The sequence below is a fragment of the Astyanax mexicanus genome, chromosome 20 (assembly GCF_023375975.1).
Source record: "Astyanax mexicanus isolate ESR-SI-001 chromosome 20, AstMex3_surface, whole genome shotgun sequence".
NCBI classification, from domain to species: Eukaryota; Metazoa; Chordata; class Actinopteri; order Characiformes; family Acestrorhamphidae; genus Astyanax; species Astyanax mexicanus.
The window spans coordinates 38,367,095-38,394,252 of NC_064427.1; the positions used below are offsets into that span (position 1 = coordinate 38,367,095).

At 37.3% G+C, this 27,158-nt stretch overlaps 1 protein-coding gene across 1 annotated transcript in view; it reads left to right on the forward strand.

Annotated features, from left to right (window-relative positions):
* The window catches only part of b3glctb (beta 3-glucosyltransferase b), a 102,151-nt gene extending 79,586 nt beyond the window's left edge, over nucleotides 1-22,565 (forward strand). Inside the window, exons 12-15 of the mRNA XM_049468948.1 lie at nucleotides 15,254-15,353; nucleotides 20,414-20,533; nucleotides 21,996-22,140; nucleotides 22,327-22,565. Coding sequence (XP_049324905.1) covers nucleotides 15,254-15,353; nucleotides 20,414-20,533; nucleotides 21,996-22,140; nucleotides 22,327-22,491 — 530 coding nt within the window. The 3' untranslated portion in view covers nucleotides 22,492-22,565. The remainder of the gene's footprint in view (nucleotides 1-15,253; nucleotides 15,354-20,413; nucleotides 20,534-21,995; nucleotides 22,141-22,326) is intronic.
* The last annotated feature ends 4,593 nt before the right edge of the window (nucleotides 22,566-27,158 follow it).

Genomic DNA, 27,158 nt, shown 5'->3' on the forward strand with positions numbered 1-27,158 from the left:
TGGCGAAAATCTGAAAATATAACCCTTAATGATTCATTATGTAAAATTTGAGGTATGATTTGCGTTTTTTTTTTTTTTTTACTAAAATAGGATACAAGTACACATTCTTAATTGTACTAAAAGCTACAAAATTTAATTTATCTATTTTTAAAAGAGCTTCTAATGTTTTTAAATGTTAATATCTATAATTATACAAATAATTAATAACTAGCAAATTAAGAATTGAGACTGCTTATCTGAATTGAAAGCCCTCATTGAGTGGTTTTAGAAAACTGGTGCTTAACATACAATTTAACAGAAAACTGGTGAAATATAATTTACCTTTGTCAGTGTTATCCATTTAGATGTGGAAACCTACGGTAAATATATATATATATATATATATATATATAAATGAAATTACTTAAACCCACAATACTTAACAACTGAGTTAATTAAACTATTGTTGTGTAAACAAAACTCAGCTAAGTTGAATAAATTTAACTGATTTATCATCTAGTTTTGACTAGACTAGACTCAAAGCAAAATGATGAAGTTAAGTTGAGCCAATAAGTATATTTTTTCTGTGTAGCCTGCTGATCCCAGGGGCGCAGATGGAAATTTTGAACTGGGGGGGGACCAAGCTGTAAAATCATATATATATATATATATATATATATATATATATATATATATATATATATATATATATTGTGGTAGGCCCCTGGGGTAGGGGGGCGTGACCACTGTGACCCGGAAGGAGGAAGCACACAGAGAACACAGACACGGGGAGTAAATGAAACTCAAAGCATACCTTTATTCGGCTTTTAACTGCCCTCCACCACACCCAAAATAACTTAAACAAACATAGCCCAGCCCAATGGGGCTCTAGAGTCTGTAGAACTACTTTTAGTTTAGTTTTTAAGGTTTTAGCGTCCGCGCAGCCTCAGCCCTCAGCTCCCCAGTGTAAGTTCCTCCTTCAGTGAGCTGAGGCTGAGTTTTATACCTGTCCCAGCCGGCTGCTTAATCAGTCCGGATGCGAGCCAGCTGGGACACATTGGGCTGTGCGCTCCGGCGTGGGGCGGACCCACGATTCCCCCGCCTCCTCACGCCACAATATATATATATATATATATATATGCTGCAATAAACTTTAGAATATTCACTTTTCTGATCAACACTAGCCATACTGAAACTGTTATTGGTCTGGTATGTCAATATGTCCCCAGTGCCATCTGCGCGCATTCTTACACCATGATGCCAAATCACTGACAGCCTACTATTCCATATCACACACCAAAACTTCATGCCCTCTGCAAATTTTTATTTTAACATTTGCTGATGTCAACAAGATGAAAAATCTCAATCTCAGCACAGAAACTTGAAAAAAACTGAAAGAAACTGTATTATAACAAAAAATCAAAGAACCTATGTGCAAAAATAATAATAACAAAATAAAATTGAAATGATTCACAAACATGCCTTCATGTAAATGATTATAAGATTATAAGAACCAGAACAAATGCTTACTAAAATAACATCATAATAACATCATACATAAAATCAATGGAGAGAGCCGCTGCATGCCTCGGTGCATGCCGGGTTGCGTTGCGTTTAACGCAGCTCCGCCCTCCGGCTCAACTTTATTCAAATAAATCCGGCCGCCGCACTGTGTCCAGTCCAGCCAATCAGGGAAAAGCAGGCTGCGTCCAGCCAATCAGGGAAGAGCAGGCTGCGTCTTTACACACACACAAGCCTCTTACACACACACACACACACAGAACAGGTGCCTTTCAACCACAGAAGAGAAGCTGAAAGCGGCAGAATATGGATTTATAGAGCTATAGGTTACAGTGAGGTTGGTAAAAAAATAAAAATATTAAACTTATGACTGTCTACTTCTGTTGCTTCATTTTAATTCAAAAACGAGCAAGGAGATCCAGCGCAGCGGATTGCGTTGAAAAAAAGTGCCAGTGGACACGTACCGTAAGGAGCTGATAACTGCCTGTGTCTGTAGTCTACAGGCAGTTACCAGCTCCTTAGAACCCCGGACTTGAGAAGGTGCGTTAAATTTACATTGGAACTGGAACACGGAGCTCCGAACAATGTAACCTCTGAACTTATGGAGTGAATTTTGTGCCAAAAGTTTTACACAAAAAAATAAAATCCGCAATCAAAATGTTAGGAATCAAAAGCAAAAATTATATGTTACAAATTCAAAAGAGAAAAAATATATAGCAAATATATATTTTTAAATATACTTGGTTATTTTATTATCCTTTGCAGTTATTTGAAAATTATTTCAGTTTGGTCTTTGCTTTTATTTTTGTGTTTTTGTGAATTTTCTGTGGATTTTTTTGGATTTTTCTGTTAAAGACTTTTGCTTCTGGAATCCCTCTTTTGCTTCTGCTTCAGTTTTTTGCTTCTGAGTTTTGGCACAGTTTTCACGGGTGGGCGGGGCTTAGAAGAAGGGGTTCCCCTTGAATCTCCATTGGTCAGCTGGTTCTGGACTGGCGGGTTCCCTGAACCCTCGTCTGAGACTGACCACGCCCCCAAACACCCCGCCAGCTTCAAGCGTCCTTCCAAACACGGAGTGAACAGCCGCTTCCAGCAAACAGCAACAGCAGCAGATACTTTTACAATTAAATATTATACAAACGTTATGTTCACAAGTCACATTAGCGAGAGTGCTAAATATTCATGCTGAAAGTAGGTAACTACCTAACTCACTAGCTCACTGAGTAGGTAACTCACTAGCTCACTGACTAGGTAACTCACTAGCTCACTGAGTAGGTAACTCACTAGTTCACTGAATAGCTAACCCACTAGTTCACTGACTAGCTAACTCACTAGTTCTCTGACTATGTAACTCACTAGTTCACTGACTAGGTAGCATTCTAATTCATTAGCTCATTGAGTAGGTAAGTAGCTAACTCAGTAGCACACTTACTATGTAACTCACTGGTTCACTGACTAGGTAACTCACTTGCTCACTGAGTAAGTAACCTGCTAACTCATTAGCTCACTGAGTAGGTAACTCATTAGTTCACTGACTAAGTAATTCACTAGCTCACTGAGTAGGTAACTAACTCACTAGTTCACTGGCTAGATAACTCACTAGTTTGCTGGCTAGGTTGCTCACTAGCTCACTGAGTAGGTAACTAGCTAACTCACTAGCTCATTGACTAAGATAACTGACTAGTTCACTGAGTAGGTAACTAGCTAACTCACTAGCTCATTGACTAAGATAACTGACTAGTTCACTGATTAGCTAACTAGCTAACTTTCAAGAATTTCCCCCCCGGGGATCAATAAAGTATCTATCTATCTATCTATCTATCTATCTATCTATCTATCTATCTATCTATCTATCTATCTATCTATCTATCTATCTATCTATCTATCTAATCAACTCACTAGCTCATTGACTAGGTAACTATCATAATTTGCGCGTGAATATTTAGCACATCTTGCTAATGTGAGCTTTTAAATGGAGTGAAACAGAGAATAATATAACATAATATAACATTAAACATAACGTTTGTATAATATTTAATTGTAAAAGTATCTGCTGCTGTTGCTGTTTGCTGGAAGCGGCTGTTCACTCCGTGTTTGGAAGGACGCTTGAAGCTGGCGGGTGTTTGGGGGCGTGGTCAGTCTCAGACGAGGGTTCAGGGAACCCGCCAGTCCAGAACCAGCTGACCAATGGAGATTCAAGGGGAACCCCTTCTTCTAAGCCCCGCCCACCCGTGAAAACTGTGCCAAAACTCAGAAGCAAAAAACTGAAGCAGAAGCAAAAGAGGGATTCCAGAAGCAAAAGTCTTTAACAGAAAAATCCAAAAAAATCCACAGAAAATTCACAAAAACACAAAAATAAAAGCAAAGACCAAACTGAAATAATTTTCAAATAACTGCAAAGGATAATAAAATAACAAAGTATATTTAAAAATATATATTTGCTATATATATTTTTTCTCTTTTGAATTTGTAACATATAATTTTTGCTTTTGATTCCTAACATTTTGATTGCGGATTTATTTTTTTTGTGTAAAACTTTTGGCACAAAATTCACTCCATATGAACTGAACGCTTCCTAGTTTAAAAACGAGGGCATTGTGGAACACAGAACTCCACAAACGTACAGTTACTTAAATTAAAACCCCAACGTTTATGCTTTTAGATGCTAGATTTCGGATGAGGTCACCAGTGCCATCTGCGCCCATGGCTGATCCGTCTTTATGTTGAAGGATGAGACTTTATCCATGATGCATGACACATGAGCTGCATTTCAGGCAGTGGCTGGTCTACTCATTAATAACCCTAAAAGTTTGAATAACCCTAAAACTATTGAATATGAGTGTGGTTTAAAAAAAAAAGGTATGTATGAATTTTACCAGTCACGTTGTAAGAGGCAATAAAGCCACTCCACTCCAGCCTTAGTGGTAATTTGGAAATCTAAGCTTACTGTTAATAAACAGAAGTGCTTTGCGCACTCAAATAAACAGTTTTCAGGGGAGACATCTGTGTACCCTGCTCCTTACTAGTGCCATTAAAATGCCTTATAATCCAATACACCTTATGCATTAAAAAAATAGACCAGAAAATGTATGTTTATTGATAATGTGCCTTATAATACGGTACGCCTTATAGTGCGGAAAACACAGTAAACTGTTGATCCTCTTTTAATATGAACATCTCAGTGATTCTAATATTGGCATTTGTCTGCTGTGCTATTCACTGTGTTTTCATGCACAGCAGCGTCAACCTGGCCGATTCTGATCACTGTGTGCGCTGTGTGTGTGATTACAGTGTTTTAGGTAGAGGTTGCTTCATTAGTAAATGAAGCACTCTTTTCACCAGCAGGTTCTAAAAACGCTTTCATGCACTCCATGTCTCACCAGTGTTTACACATCGACGACAGACGGGCTTTATAAATGAGCCTTTTTCATTCTGTAGGACAGCAGTTCTCAAAGTATGCTCAAAGTATGTGTTATCTTTATTCAGTGGTGACAGTATGTTCTATATTTCTGCATAAATATGACCTAAAACATCATCAGATGTCAGATTAGTCCTGAAAGTAGATAAAGAGAAGCCAGTTAAACCATACCTGTCAAGTTTTGGACTTAAAAATAAGGGAAATTTTCCGTCACCTGCTTCGAGTCGCCCACCAACCCAACCGAGGTTCAGAATCCCTTATATTTTAAGACAGGTTTACAAAAATCTAAAATAACCACCTGGGAACCTTTTACAAACTACAATTAGATTATCAGAATCTGATAGGTCTATCTTTGTTGACACTGAAATGTTGTGGACATTCCTACATATGTAATTCTTATAATACAGCCTAAGTAAAACCCTTTTCTAGACATTTACATGAAATCATCAGCTTTTACAAAAATTACATGGACCAGATATATTGCATAAGTAAATATTAGTCCAAAGGGGCCTAAACAATTAATACTTTATTTCTATTGATCAGTCCAGTCCTGATCAATTCAGTTAATTTCAGCCCTCTTCATCTCTTCTGCCCCTTCTAAATAATAAATTACACCACAATACTCTTAAACTAGCCCTGAACTAATAAAATAAATACAGTTTCGTTCATTATAGCTTACAGTAGGCCTGCAATCCTAAATTAATAAACACAGTTTGAAAATGAAATAGTTATTGGCTGATCACCCATAGGAAAGAAAAATTAAAAAGGAGATTTCCTTAAAGTCTCTGTTGTTTCTCCTAGACAGATATGAGATTGGAAGGAAACCCAAGAGAGATTTTACTTTAAATCTCCTGCTGCTCAGATGTTTCTCCTCAGACAAAGACTTCCATAATCTCACATGCATCTCCTCCTGAGTTTTACTACAGATCTCAATACAGTCTCACATTGTGCTCAGATTTGATAAAAAAAAATAACAGTAATAGTTTACTAAATACAGAAAAGCTTAAATAAAAGTAGACCATGAAGAGAAGAAGCTTCCGAAATGAATAGACTATATCTAAACAACACAGAACATGAATTACACAATTTATCATAAAAAATCTGATTTCAGAAAATCTCATGTCTCATTTTTGTCTAAATTTATTTCTCCTAGGCAATTTTAGGAGAAAGATCTGTGACAAAGTTGATATCTAAATGAGACAAGGGAGAATCACAAATATGTCTCCTGAGACATCATAGAGCAACATTTAAGCAATAAAATTTTCCTCTGGGCAGGGCAGGTAGAACATCTAATTGTAAAGTTAAGCTAACTGAGTCACAAGCTGTATTTTCTTAAGCACACAGTCGGTTTGATCTGTCTGTTTCAGAAACAACGTCATCATAGTTTACATGTTTAGCTCCGTTACCTCGCTGTATATCCAGATATGCTTTAACATCAGCTGCTCCGACTAGCTCTCACAGCGAGGGGGGGGCGGGGCTTTCCTACATTGCGCTCCGCGAAACCAGGAACCTGATTGGCTGTTTCCTCTGAAAGGCGGGACTTTCTCCTTGAACCGGCACTACCATTGGATAAGAGACACACAGTGACCAGTGCCCTGTCGCCTCAATAGTAAAGTTTTTTTTTTTTTTTATATAATACGGGAAATTTACGGGAAAATACTAATACGGGAGGACAGCGGGAAAGAGGAGTTAAATACGGTAGTTTCCCGGCCAAAACGGGAGACTTGATAGGTATGAGTTAAACAAATGATGATACAAAAATATTACACTTGGTCGTTTATTAATCGAGGAAAATGTTCAAATGTTACATATTTGTGTACCACTTTAAAATAAGACTACCTTTATAAAGGGTTTATGAATGGTTTACAGTTACTACTAATTAGGTTGTACATGCCTTAAAAATGATTAATAATCAGTTATAACACATACGTAGAAAGGGTACCAATATAGATAGAGATGACTGTTATTTATATATTTTGGCAAACAACAGGTCATTGTTGCCCTTTCTATTTATGTGTTATAACTGATTATTAATGATTTTAAGGCATTTACAACCTTATTAGTAACCATTAATAAACTAATTGTAAACCATTTATAAACCCTTTATAAAGGTAGTCTTATTTTAAAGTGGTACCCATATTTGTGAGTGGTAAAAGTATGTGAAGGTGTGATCCCCGTTTTCAGCAATAACTGCAACTAAACTTTTACCTGCAGACCAGCTTGGAGAAATTTAAGCCCATTCTTCCGTACAGAACAGCTTCAACTCTGAGATATTTCTCCTTGCAACCCTGCCATGAACACCATTGTTATTCACTGTTCTCCTAATGGTGGACTCATGAACTTTAATAGTAGTCAATGTGAGAAAGGGCTTTTAGTTGCTTAGAAGTTACTCTGGGGTCCTTTGTTATCTCCCAGACCAATACACGCCTTGCTCTTGGAGTGATCTTTGTTGGTCGACCACTCCAAGGTAGGGTAACAATCTGTCTGCTGTGGTTTGGTGGAGTCCAAACTCTTTACACATTGTTTTTTTTTTAAATCTTTTTTACCCTTAGAAATCTTGTTTAACTAAAAACATTCTTATGTACTGAGAATGTTTTATCTCTCTCCTGTAAAATTCCCATTTTGGAGATACTTGTTTTTCATTCGACAGCAAAAAAATCTAAGTAAAACTGTGAATACGAAAGCTGCCCTGTCCCTGCGTCCTGCATCACGTCCTGGAGCCTGGGAAAATCCGTCTTCCTCAGCCATCAGAGCTCAGTAAGGGCTGACAGCTGAGTCAGACCTGGATAATCTGGAGGCCTGAAGGTTGGATTTTCTCTGTGAAGAAAAAGGCCTCTGTGGAGAGCCCTGAATTTACTCACACTCTGTCTGTCTGTCTTTCTGTCTGTTTCTTATTCTGTCTGTCTGTCTGTCTGTCTTTCTCTCTGTTTCATATTCTTTTTGTCTGTCTGTATCTGTATCACGTCTCTCTCTCTCTCATACACACACACACACACACACACACACACACTCTCTAACAGATCTTAAGTACCTGAATATTATTTGCAAATCTTAAGTTCCAAATAGTTTATTTGTGTGAATCCAGATGTAAGCATGTATTTATGTGATACTGCTACCAGTTTTAAAGTACTTGAAATTCAGAATGTCTGATGACCTGAACTGACAAAAAAAGAAGAAGAAATAAAGTGCTTTCAGACCTCAGACTTGTTTTCTTTGCATTATTTGAGGCCTAAAAGCACTGCATCTTTTTTTTTGTTTGTTTTTTTTTGTTTACCATTTCTGACTCCTTTTCTGCAAATAGTTGCTCTAAATGATTGTATATGGAATTTAGGAAAATTGCTGTCAGTTGTTTATAGAATAAAACAACAATGTTCATTTAACTAAAACATAATAATTTAATTAATAACAATATTAAAGTAATATTATAGAAACTGTATAACTGAAATGAGTTTCCTGAACCTGTAACCTGGATACAAGATGAGATACACTTGAGCTTGGAGAAATACAGCTTCTATATGGCGTCCTGTGTGCAACATTTGCTCACATATGTTGCAGCTGGGCCTGTAGAACTTGCACACTTGAAGCTGGCTCCCAGCTGGGCTGATAAATGTTTGATTGGCGATAAATCTGGGTGAGACATTACGGGGAACCCCTTGCTGTGTGTGGGCGAACATTATCCTGTTAAAAATTCCATTTGGTAGCCTTTCTCTCCTTTCTCTCGCTAATTCTTGCTGTCTTTCTTTCACTCGTGCTGTCTCCCCTTTATCTTATTCGCTCTGTCTCTCTCTTAATAACGCCATCTCTCACTAACTTGTGTTGTCTTTGTCTCAATTGGGCTGTCTCTTCCTTTCTCTCACTTGCTTTATTTCTTGCTAACTCTTGCAGTCTTTCATCTCACTCGCTCTCTCTCTAAATCTCACCATCTCTTGCTAACTCACGCTGTCTTTCGCTCACTTGCACTGTCTCTCCCTTCTCTCTCACTCGCTCTGTCGTCTCTTGCTAACTCACGCTGTCTTTCTCTCACTCGCGCTGTCTCCCCCTTCTCTCTCACACGCTCTGTGCCTCACTAACTCGCATTGTCTTTCTCTCACACACGTTGTCTCTGCCTTTATCTCACTCGCTCTGTCTCTCGCTAAATCTTGCCGTCTCACGCTAACTCACGCTGACTTTTTCTTACTTACGCTGTCTTCCCCACTTTTGCACTCGCTCTGTCTCTCGCTAAATTTGGCTGTTTCACGCTAACTCACGTCGTCTCTTGCTAACTCACGCTGTCTTTCTCTCACTTGTGCTGTCTCTCCCTTTCTCTTACTTACTCTGTCTCTCACTAACTCTTGCTGTCTTTCTCTCACTCGTGCTGTCTCCCCTTTATGTTACTCGCTCTGTCTCTCACTAAATCTCGTCGTCTCTTGCTAAATTACACTGTCTTTTTCTTACTCGCACTGTCTTTCGATCACTTGCACTGTCTCTCCCGTACTCTATTGCTCTGTCTCTCACTAATTCTTGCTGTCTTTCTTTCACTCGTGCTGTCTCCCCCTTTATCTTACTCGCTCTGTCTCTCTCTAAATCACGCCGTCTCTCGCTAACTCATGCTGTCTTTTACTCACTTGCTCTGTCTCTCACTAACTCTTGCAGTCTTTCTCTCACTTGCGCTGTTTCCCCCTTTGTCTCACTCGCGCTGTCTCTCTCTAAATCTCGCTGTCTCTCGCTAACTCACGCTGTCTTTCTCTCACTCGCGTTGTCTTTCTCTCAATTTGGCTGTCTCTTCCTTTCTCTCACTTGCTCTATTTCTTGCTAACTCTTGCAGTCTTTCTCTCACTTATGCTGTCTCTAAATCTCACCATCTCTCGCTAACTCTCACTGTCTTTCTCTCACTCGCGCTGTCTTACTTACACTCACGCTGTCTGTTTCTCTCCCACACTGTCTCCCCCCCTTACATGAGGCACATGTAATGCGACTCTAGGAAGGAACAGAGGTATCGCCATGTTTCCCTTTTAATTCCGCTGGGTAGTGAGACCTGTAAAGCTAAACTAAGTAAACAAAACTGTAAAAAAATAAATAAATAAACAGCCAAAGGGCTAGTGCTTAGCACGCTCAGTGGCTAATGCTAATGTTGCTCCAGTAGCGCTAGCCGGGGTTAGCACCAGGCTACAGGCCGATAATACTCACCTCTGAACAGCCAAAGAGCTAGTGCTTAGCACGCTTAGTGGCTAATGCTAATAATGCTCCAGTAGCACTAGCACTATCTAGGGCCATTTGATGGCCTCTTTGATGCTCAACTGACATTCAACTAACATTCAACTACATGTCTATTAAATGCAAATTAACTAAAAGGTGAAAGTAAATGATTCTCAATTGAATATAACCCTACATTCAACTCTAACCCAAACGCTTATCTTAGTATTTTAGGATTGGGTTTAGAGTTGGATTTTAAGTTTAGGTTATGGTTAGGGTAAAGGTTAGGTGTAGGGTTAGATTTTATGGTTGAATAAGGGTTAAGGTTAGGGTTAGGTGTAGGGTTTGATTTTATGGTTGATTAAGGGTTAAGGTTAGGGTAAGGTGTAGGGTTTGATTTTATGGTTGATTAAGGGTTAAGGTTAGGGTTAGGTGTAGGGTTTGGTTCTATTTTGAATCATTTACATTCAACATAGGGTTAAGTTAAATTTAATGGACATTCAATTCAGTGTTAGTTGAATATCAGTTCAACAAGGCCATAAAATGGACCATCCAAGTAAAGTGTTACCATAATTTTTCCTTCAGTTTTGATTCATTGCATTTAAACAGTCTGGGCATGGTAATAATATTGCAGTTAGCACAGCTGATTGACTGCCCTCTCTGCAACACTTCAAACCCTGCCAAAAGAACTAAATGCAGTTGTGTGAGTAAAGCAGGCTAGACAGTGATGACTTAATCAGACTTATCCGGATGTGCAGATGGTGTTGTACACCCTGCTGTAGCCATCATTCACTAAAAACTTTAACAGACTTAATCCTTGTGTGGTGTTCATATTTTTGTTACTCGTTTACTTTGTTACTTGTATTTAATTCAGCAAAATTAAGCAATTCTACATTAAAATGCTTTACACATGCTCGCTTCAATATAAACAGCTTACATGGTTAATATTTGCCCTTTACCTTTCTTATGTTACATTTCTTTTAAAAAGTGCTACTCTTTTTTTATTAGTTTTTTAATAAAATGTAAAAGAAAATGAATTAAACTCAAGATATGAGTAGAAAATGTGTTTAGTTTCAAATTTACAAATGAAGCAATGTTTATTAGCCCTTGGCCAAACATACTGTATGTAATATAAATGTGTGTGTTTTTATTCGAAAATGTGGTTTGATATATGTTTTTCACAAAAATGAGCCAATGCCAATGAGTTTGAGTTAGAAAAAATATATTTTTAGTATCATTTGATAAAAAATGAAAACGGGTCCCACAGACCCGAACACCACACAAGGGTTAAACAGTATATCCAACCTCAGTAACTGCTGCCCTCCTGCTCTCCCAGTAATTTTAAAAATGAATGTTAGGGGGCGGATAACAAGTGTGCAGAGGTGGTGCTTAGTGAGGAGTTTGTAGGCTAGTATGGAAACCACATGCTGATGCTGTTCAACCAATGGAAACATCAACATCCAGACAGTTGCTGTCAATGTTATGTTATATAGAGGATTTATTTTTTTACTGTTTCTTTATTAATTAAAGTAGAGACACAAAAGTGCAGAGGACACACAAGCCTTGTTTGGAACAGAAAAAATGTAAATCATCTGCTTGTTCATGCATATTTTCTTTTTAACAAACAGAAAAAATGCACCAAGAAGGTGGCGTTGTAATCAAGGGAAACTTTTTATTCATGAATATAATGATGATATATTTAACTGACTGCATTTTTGAAGGTTCAGAGGTGAGCATAATCGACCTGTAGCTTGCTGCTTACCTCATCTAGCACTGCTGGCACAGCATTAGCATTAGCCGCTAACTGTGCACTAGATGCTCGCTCTTTAGCCCTTTAGAGGCGAGTATTTCGGACTGTGTCCTGAGAGGTAACTGTGTTAAGACAAGCTATGTAGAACAAACCTAGCTAGCTTATATCACCCTGGCTTACCGGAACATTCAGGGTTCCTCAATGTAGCGCTTTTGGGCGGTATTTACTAGGGCTAACCGCCGCTAGCAGTTAGCTGCTAATGCTAATGCTGCTGCACCCAGCCTTGGTGGGAACCTGGAAATGTAAGCTTACTGTAAAAAAAAAATAGAAACGCTTTACTCACCCAAATAGACAGTTTTTAGGAAATAAATCTGTGTAATTAATAAATAAATCTTCTTTTTAAGAATTACTTAGAATTACAGTTTTGCTTACTTAGCTTAACCTAGTTACCCCCACCACCACCCAGCAGTGAGCCCTGCTCAATTAGAAGGAAAACATGGCGACACCCCTGTTCCTTGCTAGTGTTGCATAATGTGCTTTATAATCCAGTGCGATTTGAGTATGAAAATAGACCAGAAAATAGACGTTCATTGATTGTGCACCTTACAATCCGGTGCGCTTTATAGTTCGAAAAATATTGCATTCATTTGTTTTATCTCTCTCTTTTTTGTCTTGTTTTGTCTGTGGTGTTTGTTACTACCAGTGTACAGAGCATGGGGGGCAGTAGCTAGGTGGAGAAATTGGCTGTGTCCCTAAAAGTTGGCTGTGTCTCTTTGATACCAATTAATAACAATAGCACTGTGTGTTGTTGACTTCACCAGAGAGTAGAATCTTTAGGAGAACTAAAGAAAGCACTAAAGAAACTGCATGTTATAACTCATGTAAAAACTAGTGGCTCGTTAAAAATGTTTGGACCACGTAATTGAAGCGTTTTCTGAAACTGATGCTTCATGGTATAAATAAAATCACTTCTAGTGTGAAAATGAAAGCAGAGTGCTGAAAAGAAAATGACACACTGTGCTGTGTGAGCAACCCCACTGTAGCACCCAATTTCCACCATCCCTCCATAAGAACAGATTTGGAAAATCACTGATGAGCCACGGCACCCCCCCTACCCTCCAACTCCTCATGACCCTCACTCTTTTTTTTTTTTTAGAGCACCTTTGATAATCACAGAGATGTTAGCGGAACGCTTGGCAGCCTCACAGCATGACCTTTCTGGAGGATTAACATCTTAAGGGCACTAGTGGGAGCCAGTGTGCCAGTAAAATAGTAGTTACTGAATTCAGAATCATCATTAGAAAAGCTCTAAAGCAGATGTATCTGCTCCCTTATTAATTAACCCACTACTGTTTTCACCTCTATCGCCTTTTAATGTGCTCGCCTATTACCGCACACCATCTCCCTCCTGCAGTATCATATTTCATGCTGGTATTTTTGTCCTAAATAAGACTAATCAGAATGCACTTTGTGATCTTTGTGTGAAGTATTGTGCAGACTGTTATCCTGAAGCCCAATAGAACCACAAGAGAACATAGATTTATCTTTCTGATATGGAAACAATCATATATCACGATATGTATTTTTTTTATATCACGATAACGATATATATCACGATATACCCATTTAAGTATGTTTTCAGTTATTCTTCGAAAAATCATATTATGTCAAAATAATATCATTGTTTACTTTTCTCCAACTTTATTTCAAAGTGACATTAAACATAACTTCCACAAATGAGAATTACTACCTTTCAGTGCAGCAATATATATATATATATATGTATCAAATGAGAACAGATGAGGTAGATGCAGTAGCTAATTTTTTAAAAGAACAATGCGTCTCCATTGTTCAGCTCTCATGAGTTTAATAACGTAAAGCAAAAGCATATTTGTTTTTGCGAAGATTACTTTATTATCACTTATATAAACCGAGTTTATGCAAAGTTACCACATCAATACATTTCATCAGAGCCTACTTTATATATTTGCATGAATAATTGATGAAATTACTGTAGAAACGATAGGGATGATAGAAGGTAAGTAGCACGATAAACACTTTTCTATCGTCATATCGTACAGCACTACCATCTACCCACCCAAGGCCAATTGTGCTCTCTCGGGCTCCGGCTGCTGATGGCGAACAGCATGATCCAGGATTCTCATATCATAGTGGAAGGCAGCACCTAAGTCTGTTTGACCACTCAGAGCCCATATTTCGGCCAGTTTATTCTGATTATTAATTTATTTACATTTAAATTCAAGCTTAGTCTTAAGTAGAAGAAAACATGTGATTAATCACATTTTTTTGTATTGTTTGCAACTACTAGTCATATGTCAGTATCAAGAAATTCAGTCTCATCTTCCAAAATGCTTTATGAATATCATAACTGCACGCTTATAAACACAGAATGTGCCATGCTATTATTAATTTGAATAAATATCAATGAATTCTCCTTATCTGGAATATTATAATAGTTTGTATAATGTATTATGGCATGCCCTTGTACTTTCATCATGAAAATCAGTTTTTTAATGAGAGATATATGATATCGTAATCCAGTTATAAAAATGTATAAGCTGTATTTGTGAAGTTAACGTGAAGTATAAGCTTTGTTAGTAGTATAATGCAAATCCAAGCTGGGACTGAGATTCTTGATAGTGACATATATGATGTAATATAAACACAGCCTATGATGCATTATGATGCATTATTTCAACATGGCCTATGAGTTATTATACAACCATATGTTACTGTTATTATAGGGTATTATTTATGCCACATAGTGCATTATACATGCATTAATAATGAATTATGAATACAGGATTCATAGGAAGCATTACAGTGTATTATACTACAGTTAGTTTCGACCCTGCAATGTGATTGGCTGAGAGGCGTTCTGTGAGTGCCATTATCAGCCGGTAATGCACTGTAACCGAAGCTCTCCATGTATTACTCAGTCACATACAGGTAACCTATCAACGATGCAGCGCTTAAAACCAAACAGCACAGCTACAAACAGAGCAGCAATGGACCTATTTTACCTCGCTGAGTGTTTATAACCAACAGATCCTATTTTCTCATCCTCTTTAACTTAACATCGTTCAATAAATGGTAATAAACCAATATTACACATTAAAGCACAAATCTTGAGTGTATTATTGCTTAATTATTTTATAAATATTTATTGCCACATTTATCATTCTGGATAAGTTATAAATGGGTTCATAGAGTCTTACAGACCGGACAGTCATATAAAGTGTTAGCTCATCTTCTTTTTGGATGCAAACTCCAACACACCTGCCTGATCTCTTTATTTCTCCCCAGTTTGCTCCCCATATGGGATGCTTTAATGAATTAATTGAAGTAAATGTGTTGATTGGAGCTCAGTCTGTGCATTCTGTTTGTGTTCTCAGGGCACTGCGCGAAGACGTTCTCCATCCTGAGGAGGTTTGCTAGCGGAGGAGTGACTCGAGCGCCGTGGCTGCTCATAGTGGATGACGACACGTTGATCAGGTAAAGCGTGCTGGTGCAGCAGGTGTAGCAGAAACAGCAGGCACATGTTATACAGGGCTCTCCTGTATTCCACAGCATTTATTAGCAGAAAAAGGCCTTACGTGAACTTGAAATCTAGTCCACCCACAGAAAAACGCATGTATTGTGCAAGAAAAGCTGGGTTCAGCTGGGTTCCTTGGCTGTTCAGTGTTTGATGCATTTTAAAGTTTACTGTGTATTGAAAACAAGACTGTATTGTACAATATTTTATAATAATATTAAAATACTGTTATATAATCATACCTTGCATATGCAGTTCTGGGAGAAAAAAAAATAAGAGAGCACTTAAAAATGATGAGTTTCTTTAATTTTACCAAATTGAAAATCACAAGAAAGATGGATGATCACAAGCCATCAAACCAAGCTGAACTGCTTGAATTTTTGCAACAGGAGTAAAGCAGCATAAAGTTATCCAAAAGCAGTGTGTAAGACTGGTGGAGAAGAACATAATCATAACCAAAATGAAAACTGTGATTAAAAACCAGGGTTAATCCACCAAATTTTGATCATTGCGAAATTACCCTCATATAAAAAGATCTCACCAGCTCTATTTTTGCCAGTTTCAGTCCCTTTCAGAATGAGCCATTTAAGGGCTTTGTCACTTTTATTCAAATGAGCTGTTTCAGGCCACCTGTTAGTGTTCTCTTGTGCTAAATTTCAAAACAACAACAACCTATTTCATGCTTAACAGCAATAGAAGCACAAAACGTATTATTTGAAAGTACTTACAAGTCCCTCGGCTGCTGATTTGCCACAGATCCCTCCATCAGACAAAGTCTGCTGTCTAATCCTGCTGTATACTGTCCATGTCTAAAGTCCAAGGCATGACAACCCATCCTCTTTGCCTAACAGATCTTTTCTTTAAATATTACTATTGAATTGTATATTAAATATCATGGTTATTTTACCAAATATTATTTTGTAAACTCTTAAAACATTAGTTTTGTTGTTTCTAAATAAATATGAACTTCTCTTTTTTCTGCATTATTATTAGTTTTTTTTTTTTGCACTGTTTGAGGTCTGAAAGCATTGCAGCTTTCTGCTTGTTTTCTGAAAATGTTAATTTTGCTCCATCATATACCTATAAATAGCAAAATCAGAGAAACTTATCATTTTATGGTGGTCTCTTATTTTTTTTCCAGAGTTGTGTGGTTTGCTCAATATGTTAAATATAGTAAATATGTAGGAATTATTCTCTACAATGTGCAGAGAATGTATTTACTTTTCTATTATTTTCTGCAGTTTTTGATGCATGTATTAATTGAATATAGCAGCTGTTTATTCTGACCTTGGCATAAACGCAAATATACATTATTTCCAGTGGGTATATTTTCCTATTCTGTGACATAAAATCAAACAAAAATCTTCCTCAAGTCACCTTGAGAATTTGAACAAGTTTGTTCAAACAGTGAGATGTTTAAACAGCGCCTTCCAATTCCGTGCTTATCTCTGGTGCCACCCTCTCTGCTTTGTTCTTTACTGATTCTTTACTGATAGATTGAAAACTCTCCACAGGGAATATAATTTTGGGCATCTTTGAAGCAAAACAGCAGCTTTATGGCTGTTCTGAGAGCGTGCTAGGGGAGCAGGGATTGGCCTAACAGAGCCTTGAGATTTGCTGTGAAGACCATACCTGTCAAGTCTCCCGTTTTGGCCGGGAAACTACCGTATTTTACTCCTCTTTCCCGCCGTCCTCCCGTATTAGTATTTTCCCGTAAATTTCCCGTATTATACTAAATAAAAAAATATATAGGCCACAGGCGACAATGCACTGACCGCTGTGTGTCTCTTAACCAATCGTGGTGCCGGTTCAAGGAGAAAGTCCCGCCTTTCAGGAGAAACAGCCAATCAGCTTGCTGGTTTTGCGGAGCGCAGTTTAGTGTGCGGGAAGCCCCGCCCCTCCCCTCGCTGTGAGTTCAGGCAGCTAGTCGGAGCAGCTGTCGTTAAAACTAATCTGGATATACGGAGATTTTTCTAAAAGAAAGGTAATTAACCATGTAAACTGTGATGAGATTGTTTCTGATAGCTGGTTAAAAAGACTCTTCTCTGAATCAAAACATAAATTAAACCCATTGTGTGTTTAATAAAATACAGCTTGTGACTCAGTTATCTTAACTTTGTTATATATATATATATATATATATATATATATATGTATATAATTTGTTTTTTTCCTCGTTTGGGCTGTTGGGGCGGCGGAAAAAATCCCTTATTTTTAAGTCCAAAACTTGACAGGTATGGTGAAGACTGTGTTGTAAAATGTAAAAACTCTCAAAGAAAGCAAGAAGAAGAAGATCCTACATCAACCAGAGTTTCTCTGGTCAAAATACTTTTATTAATTACTTCTTACAATTAAGGTTGCATCCTCAACAGTGTGCAGGCATGATAAAATGAGGAGCAATGGTTTATTTGCTTCATTTTACATATTTAGAAAACTGTTATAATACTGTAAATATAGCATCAGATTACACATTTACATATAGTCACTTAATGTGACTAGTTTTTGTATGATATCTATATAAGATTTTGCCCGCATGCATTTACAGTTCTCAGACTCTAGTTAGACTGAAATACAATTACTGTATATATGTATAATGTATTGGGTGTTTACACTTTCATTTTAATGCGGCTGGTATAATCCAGATATTCAAGATGCATAACAATGGCCATGTGTAAACAGAGACAATAAAATGCTCATTCTTTTATTTTTTATTTTTTGTAGCCAGTTTAGTTATTAACTGTACGTCCAGACCAAACGCAATGTAATCGCTCTGTGTCGCCTGTCCAACAGTCGATGTGTGACGCCAGGTAGAGAGGAGTGACGCGAGCCGAGTTAAAAGTACAAACAGGTTTATTAGCAGGCAAGCTAACAGATACTGCTAACAGGAAAGCCAGGCAAACAAAGATCTCACCAATACCAGAAGACGTAGTCAAAAATACAGTCAGAGTTCGAAACCGAGAAACAGTCCAACCGTACAACAAATCCAATAAGGGCAAAACAAAAGACATAAACCGATAATCCGAAAACAGGGTCGTAACGAGAAAGCAAAAACAGAACATAGGAAAACGCTTAGTATGCAACATGAGTCGACAATACCTCGCGGTGTTTGTTTACAAACGGATGCCTTAAATACAGGAGCTAGACAAGAATGAACCGGAAGTAATTCAGAATACAGGTGAATCAGAGCGTCGGAGCGTAACGCGATTGGGTGAAGGTGAAAGGTTATTATTGATGTCATAACCAGCGGAATTCTGAGAAATGGAGTCCGGTAGTGTGGAAGGAGAACAAGGCTGCGTGACACGATGAGCCTATCTACACAAAGTCGTACAGATGTTTCACAAACAATACATCTTTATATCTTTTATAACTACTATTAAGTACAATTATTTAACATAATTATTTCATATTACAATACATGGGTTTACTTAAATAATAAAACATTATTTTCCTTAATGTAGTAAATCATTCTCTTAATTTATATATATATTTTTTTCCATAATTTTAAATATTGTTAACTTAATGTAATAAATAATTCCTTGGATGTAATTAATATGTTTACTTTAATATAGTTAATCATCCTCTTGATTTAATAAATAATTCCCTCAGTTTTAATAAATCTTTCTGTTGAATGTAATACATAATTCCCTCCTGTTAATTTAATAAATAATTCTCTCAGTTTTAATAAATCTTTCTGTGATTTGATCAGCCGTGGTTTTATGTTTTTTGGATACAATCCGGGTTAGCACCCGAACATCCCTTTCAGACAGCTTCCTCTTACAGCGTCCACAGTTAATCCTGTTGGATGTGGTTGGTGCTTCTTGGTGGTATGCTGACATTACCCTGGATACCGTGGCTCTTGATGCACCACAAAGACTTGCTGTCTCGGTCTTAGATGCTCCAGCAAGACGTGCACCAACAATTTGTCCTCTTTTGAACTCTGGTATGTCTCCCATAACGTTGTGTGCATTGAAATATTTGAGCAGTACTGTGCTCTTACCCTGCTAATTGAACCTTCACACTCTGCTCTTACTGGTGCAATGTGCAATTAATGAAGATTGAACACCAGGCTGCTCCAATTTAGCCATGAAACCTAAAATCCCACGCAAAAATGATGACAGGTGTTTCAGTTTCATTGTCTAACCTGTGTACAGTACATGAAACATCATGGTTTCATACAGTCTGCAATGAACTCAAAGTGAAAATAAATGTGAGAAACACTGCATTTTTTTTATTTAACATTTCTGATTTGGCATTGTACTAAAACACTTTTATTTACTGACATAAATGCTTTTAAATAATGTGCCTAAAAGTTCCCACCACATTTATTTCTTAACAGAAATTGAATGTTTTCCCGTTTTCCTCTTGGTGTTCTCTAAAAGCTTGAGAGGGGTCTGTGTGCAACAGGGGCTTCACAGTGCACATGCACTACCGAGCCCCAGAAATGCGCTCTCAAGCCCCAAGTTGTTGCATTGTGGGTGGACTGATTGTAAGGTAAATCCATGAATATTAAATGTTTTAAGCTTTAGTGTCTATGTTTTGTCTTACTGTTATGCTGTAGATAACTAGTTAGCTTGATTAGCAATTAGGTAAGCTAGTTAGCCAACCTAACCAGTTAGCTTCTTGCTACTGTTATAACTGACATGTGCTTAATGCTAGCTAGCTAGCTACTCATAGAAGCTAAAACAATCTATCTGAAACGTTGATACATTTACATTTAATAAGTAGTTAGCTATTTGGCTAAAGTGATATCAGCATACAATTTATGTTCATTTATGTTCATACTGATCTCTTCTATGACTGAACACACCCAGTTTCATTGGCCACTGAAGGTTTGGGGTTTGAGAATGTATTTCTGGGGCTTGGAGGTGCATGTACACTGTGAAGCCCCTGTTGCACACAGACAGTCTTGAAAAGCTTGGCCACTGAGGGATGGAAGAAGCTGAGCAGAAGTCTGAGCTGCTTGTTGATTGGACAGTGATGTAGAGAGTTTGTTGCTGACGGTTCTGTGATGAATTCCCAGCTTACCCCGACTGAGAAAGCTCCTGCGCTGCTACAACCCCGGAGAGCCTGTCTGTGTCGGCGAGCGCTACGGCTACGGCCTCAGCCAGGGAGGCTACAGCTACGTCACCGGCGGAGGAGGGTGAGGCTTAAAAATGAAACACTTCCTTCTCACACATAATATCATTAAATAAAAACAAGAGCAAATAAGAAAACCCTTTCAAAACTCTAAAAGATCAACCAAAAGAAAAATACAAAAATAACACTGCCTTGTATTTTAGTTTCTGTCCTTTTAGCTATGTTACTATAAATCCTAGTAATGTGTTTAATTACCGTATGCTTAAAAATAAAGAAATGGTAGCCTATGTGGTTTCCATAAAGAAATATATTTGTCATATTTGACTTACATAGACTAACTTTTAGACAGCATCCACACTTATCTGCATTTTTTAGCAACACTGATTCCCTTTTCTTCGTTTTAGAAAACATTTCCATCTAAACAGAGATGAAAACATTTGTATGAGCATTGCTACATAAAATTAGTAAATTACAGAGGATTAATCCTAAATTACACTAAATTTCTCCCTGTGTAGTGTAATTTCACAGATTAAATTACGGATGCTAAGTCTAAACAGAGCATTATGTATTTGTTAATAGAACAGTATTTGCTATTTTTCATTTTAATCAATTCACAATATTAATCACACATTTTATTCTCCTTAAAACTAAGCTTTTAATAATAGGTATTTTAATGTAAATAAAATAAATACATTTTCAAGCGCCTGACACCATTAATGTAAACATAATTAAATGTTGCTAAAAAAAGTGTTTGATTGGCAACATAATAATTATATTTACACTAGTGGTGTCAGGCGTTTAAAAAATATTTATTTTATTTACATTTAAAATTAACATATTAATCAAAACAATATTCTGCTATTGAATCATGGTTAAAATCTCGATTTTTTTGTGTAAATAATTGTGTAGTTTGGTGTGTCCTGCTAACTAGAACTTTTTTTAACTGTATTATAATAACTCAGGGTAGTTTTAAAGGGTAGTTTTAAACAAATCTTTAAAAAAAATACTTTTTGAGCAAAAGTTTAAGCAAAAGTGGGCCACCTACAGTATTTACAACAGTAATACACATTAACTATGATAAATGCTTAAGAATGTTTTAAATGATCAGGAATTTATTTCATTTTGTAATGATTGTAATAATTCATAGGGCCCTATCGTACTCCCTGCGCAAGGTGCATGATGATGCTTACTGCTATCTTACACCCCACTACCATTCTATTTTTTTACGTCTTGTACTGTTAAAATAGTGACAGAGCTTACGAATATAATCTACACTGATGGGCCTGGTGGTCTGGAAGTGAGGTGTGTTCAGGTGAATTCCTGGTGTAATGCTTGTTTATCTTGGTGGTGCTCCACTGACTGATTTAAACCCGGACAACAGTCAACAGTCAACAGTGCACAAACCCACAGCTTTTTCACGGCACTGAAAAAAGCTTGTTGTGATGAGCATGCCTGATATCTCTTCTCTTCTTGTGTCTCTACCTTTTGGCTGATCTCTTGTAGCAACATGTTTTTGGTTTTGTCAGTATGGTGTTCAGCAGAGAGGCAGTGCAGAGGATGCTCTCCAGCGGCTGTGGCTGTTATAGTCCAGATGCTCCAGATGACATGGTGCTGGGGATGTGCCTGAATACCTTAGGAATCCCAGTCACGCACAGCCCGCAGTTTCACCAGGTAACAAACACACACACATACACACACACACACACCGTTTACTTCATTACCCGGTAATTATTACCAGATTTGCTTAATGGTTTGAAGTTTTTATGGAGCTTATTTCACAGTATAGTAGCTTTGTAAGAGACAGTATTATGACTCTGTGCTCTGTGATGTTTTAATTGTCTCCTCTTTGGCCTGTAGGCCCGTCCAGATGATTACTCCAAACAACTGCTGCTTCGCCAGAGTCCTGTCTCCTTCCACAAGCACTGGAACATTAACCCTGTGGCTGTGTATCAGCGGTGGTTGATGGACACTGAGGAGCCATTTCAGCAGCTCTTTGGAAGAAAGCACAGACAGGAGCTCTAGGTTGGCTTGTATTATTCTGTTGAGAATGTGCATTCGTGAAATTTGAACAATAAAGGTTTGTATTTTCAGCTAAATTGTATTATATTTGTACATTTTTGTATATATGTTGTTGTTTCTCCACACTTCTGTTTTCTGGATCAATAAGGTGATCACTGCCCGCCTTATGGGATCCAGACAAACTGTTTTCACGCACAGTTAGTTACTAATCAGGTAAGACCAGATGTCCTCTTGTCATCTTGATTTCCAGAGCAGCATCTACTTAAACTGTTTTTAAATCCCCTTTTTGAAAACTGATCTGATTTGTACACTGTTTGGTCATGTTCACACTACTGGTCTGATGTTTTTGCCTTAATTTGTTACACAAGCCAAAACTGGTTTCACCAGTGATGGACATGCACACCACACTTTCCTTTGTTGACTGTTTATTGCTTAAATGACCTTAAATGACCTTACCATTGTTGTGGAATTTAAATAAATCTTACTTTCAGCTCCAAAGTAGCTCTTTGTTGACATGTTAATTAGCCTAGAATCAAGAGCCACGGTATCCAGGGTTATGTCAGCATTAACCACCAAGAAGGACCAACCACATCCAACAGGATTAACTGTGGACGCTGTAAGAGGAAGCTGTCTGAAAGGGATGTTCGGGTGCTAACCCGGATTGTATCCAAAAAACATAAAACCACGGCTGATCAAATCACGCAGAATTCAATGTGCACCTCAACTCTCCTGTTTCCACCAGAACTGTCTGTCGGGACAATACGTTATTGTGGTCTAAATACAGGTGTTTCAGTTTCATTGTCCAACCCCTGTATGTCTATAGAGTAAAAATATTTTTTTTTATCTAAGAAGAATTTAATAATTTCTTAAAAATATGCTTGTATTAAAAATATATATATTAATGTGACTCTGCCACAACAAAACTCAATATTAACAAATGAACTGTTGCATTGCACTACTTTCTGATTCCGGTTTATCATATATCATATATCATCTGAAGCTTTTGGCCTGTATTTGGCCTGTATTATGATTTTATGCTCTGCACTGACATAACATTAGATTAGATCACAGCTGATTAGATCATAGCAGATTAAATAATTGAAAAGATACACGTACACGAGTTTCCAATCAAATTGTGAAAAAGTGTACTGCATCTCTACAGCTATGAGAAGTTTGATGAAGTCAGTTTGAATGGCTGACGTATCTGCAGCTGCACCAACAGATGGTCTGACGGTTCACCAGGTGAGTGTGTAATGACACCAGCAAGGTGGATGCAGTAATAATGTGCTCAGGGACTATAAATGGATGATTTGAAGCTATTTCCCTCCTCCTCCTCCATCCTGGTATTAAAATACTCCTACCTAGTGTTTAGTTTCATTATCAAGCTTTTTTTTATGAGCTGTTTGTGCTCTGGGCCTTTTAAAGGATTATTTTTACAGCGATTATTCTGTGCAATTCAGAGGAAGTCTATAATAGACATTTTAATTAATTTTAATGCATTCAATGCAAATCCTTTCCCTGAATGACAATTAGGGCATGACATTTAGAACAGAGTTGATACTGGTGCTCTCCTTTCAAATTGTTTGTCAAGTGAACTACAGTGACAGGTTTGACCTTTTTACACTCACTGACATTAAAAATGTGTTGTTGGAATGAAATGAAACTTTCTATGTGTGAATGGAATTATGATACATGTAATTTATTGCAATATTAGAGAAAATTATGCATTTATTAGGGAAAACTTGTTACCTGGGAAGATTATAGAGTTATACTTAGAAGCATACAGGTTCCATATGGCATCCTGGGGTACATATGCCCACAGATGTTGCAGCTGGACCTGTAGATCCTACACACTCTTAGGGCATTTTCACACCAGCACTATTTGGTCCAGTTAAAACAGACTCTGGTTGGTTTGTACTCCTAGTGTGATTCGATTGAGCAGGTGTGAAAACAGTAATCATACTCTGGTGCGGATTAATACAACCAACCGGACTGAGATCACCTTGGTGCGGTCCCAAACGAACCCTGGAGCGGCTCACTTGTGTTGAAAACATGATCCGCTATCGATCACGCCCAGCTGTCAAATATACTCCTTTTATTTGAGCTAAACCAGTAATAAAAAACAGTTTAATCTGATATATCAGCCCGATAAGGCTAATTACCACAGCTATGAACACATGCTGTCTCTGCTGCTCCATGCTGTTTACATGCGTGACCTGTGCTGCGTTCACTGTTTGACAATTGTCAAAAAATTGTAGGTACTAACAATATTTACACCTGCTCTTGATCGAGCGTAAAGTCTGCGCTACATCTGAACGACACCTGAAGGGCAATCACAAATATCATTAAACATGACAGCACTCTAATTTTACTATAACCAAATAAGTTAACAGTAAATAGTGCATTTTACCAAATAAAATCAAATGAAATTACACTCAACATGCACGGTTTCCTAGTACAGCCTGTCATTCAGGAAACCCTCCAACTATCTAAACTGAGCAATTGTTTATTAATTAAGTATTTAAAAAGGTACTAAACCATAAACCATATTTTTTTTCATTAATAGCTGTTCCTTTGAATTTATAAAACATACCAGTCCTGCTTAAATGTTTTTGTAACATTTCCCAACCAGTCATTTCCACCTCTGCAGTGCCTCCCTCACAGGTTCAATGTGCTAAAGGCGAGAATGAAATGTCTGTGATATTCACAATATGCAAATCAGTCAATAATACCAATCAATAATACCGCCCCCCACACCAGTGATGTCCAACCATCTGCATCTCGCTGCTATCAGAGGCACACTGCTCAGCCCAATCAGCTCTCCAGCCTGCCCCGCCCCTAAACCCATACATCACCAATTTGTTTTTTTTTTTTCTTTTTTTTTTTTTGGAGCTGAGGGTGGAGTCAGCTAAAATCAAGGGGTTTAGTTACCCTTTAAGCTGTGGCCAATTAGGTCTAGATCTTGCACAGAGAACGGGTCTTTAGAATTAACAATGTAAAATATTAATTTAGATATGTAATAGCCTATAGAAAAATAAATTTAAAGTAACAGATAGTTAAAAGTCACGATAACGGTAACAATAGCTGTTCATTTAGCTCTAAAGAAAATTAGCTGAGCAATTTGAGATGGGTGTTTTGGCTTCAACATTTTTGGTCTTGGTTTTGTGTTAATGATATCCAATTACTCCATGTTACAATGAGCTGTATTTCTCAGAAGGGTTAATATTTTATTGATAATTAATCTTAGAGCCATTCCACTGAATGGGAACCAATTGCTTCTTACAAATTAAACTTATTTTTTATATGTTGTTCTACTCTGAATCTAATTACATATTTAACTATTAAAAACATGAAATGGTGAAACTCATGTAACTTCATTTTCTTATGTTTCTAAGTGGAAGATTTACAAAAAAATGTGTCGTTTAAAAAGCATGTTTGTAAGAACCAACCAAGGTGATTGGATGCAAATGCAGGCAGGCTTTATTAATCCAAAAGGTGAGGCAAAATCGTAGTCAAAAACCAGAAATAACCAAACACAGATGTAAACGCTCGATAAGACACTGGTGTGGCAACATCTCGCAACTAGACTCAGTAAATGTCCCAGTATATATAGTCCTAGTAATCACCTGATCTCCCACAGGTGTGTGGGAGGGGCGGAGTCAGCTTATTAGTACTCCGGTGAGGCTGATCTTAAAGGTGCAGGTGTGACAATGTTTAAAATCAAATCCACCAATTCCTTTGATTTTCTCTCAAGAAAGTCTTTATTTTAAAGAAAGGGTTTCCTGCAAGTTCAAATAATTCATATTTATGACAAAAAAAAAATTAACTCCTGTTACTGGCACTCATTCCTGTTTTATGTTTTTATGTTTTGAGTTACAGGAATTTAAGCAACAGGAATGAGTTTTTAGCATAGAATAAGCAAAAAGCATGAAAAGTAACTAAGTGGCGGCTATGCTAATAGCATCAGGACACTGAGCACATTCTAGTGATTTTCCCAAAAGTTGTATTTTAAAAATAAACGAATAAGATCTAAGAATTAATTTGGGTAACAGGAGTGAGTGTTGAGATTGACCTCCTCAGTCATCGTTACAATAAGAACAAATGTATAGAAAAACAACTGAGGGAACCTATTTTGCTCTTCCCATGATCTTCAGAAGAACCAGCTGATGTCACTTCCTGTTGTAGATGTGACTTGCAGGATGTTACAGATTTTTCAGATGGGATAATGTGATGTTTTACGGTAATAGGAATGAGTGAAATGCAGGGACACAACTAAAATGTGTAATTTAACTCAAATATTATAGATTTATTAAAAGAAAATATTTTTAAAGCACAGATGGGATTTGAAGTCATGCAACAATGTAAAAAAAATATATCTCTGAAGTATTTTAATAATTATGTTTTATATTTTAAAGTTTATAGTTAGAGAGTCGGGGCAGGTAACAAATGCTATTTCTTTAGTGTTTTAAGTAGTTTTTAATGACATATTTTACTTTTGCAAGGAGGTCAATGTACTCTATGACACTATGCTTAGGAATAAAAGTTATTTTATGTGCACATTTGTTGGGGACAGAAGTGGTATCCATTCGTTGGAATGGCCCATAAAGTACATAGTGCATATTTAAATGTGGTAAACTGGTTTCTTGTTGTGGAATTCCTTTATTATAAGC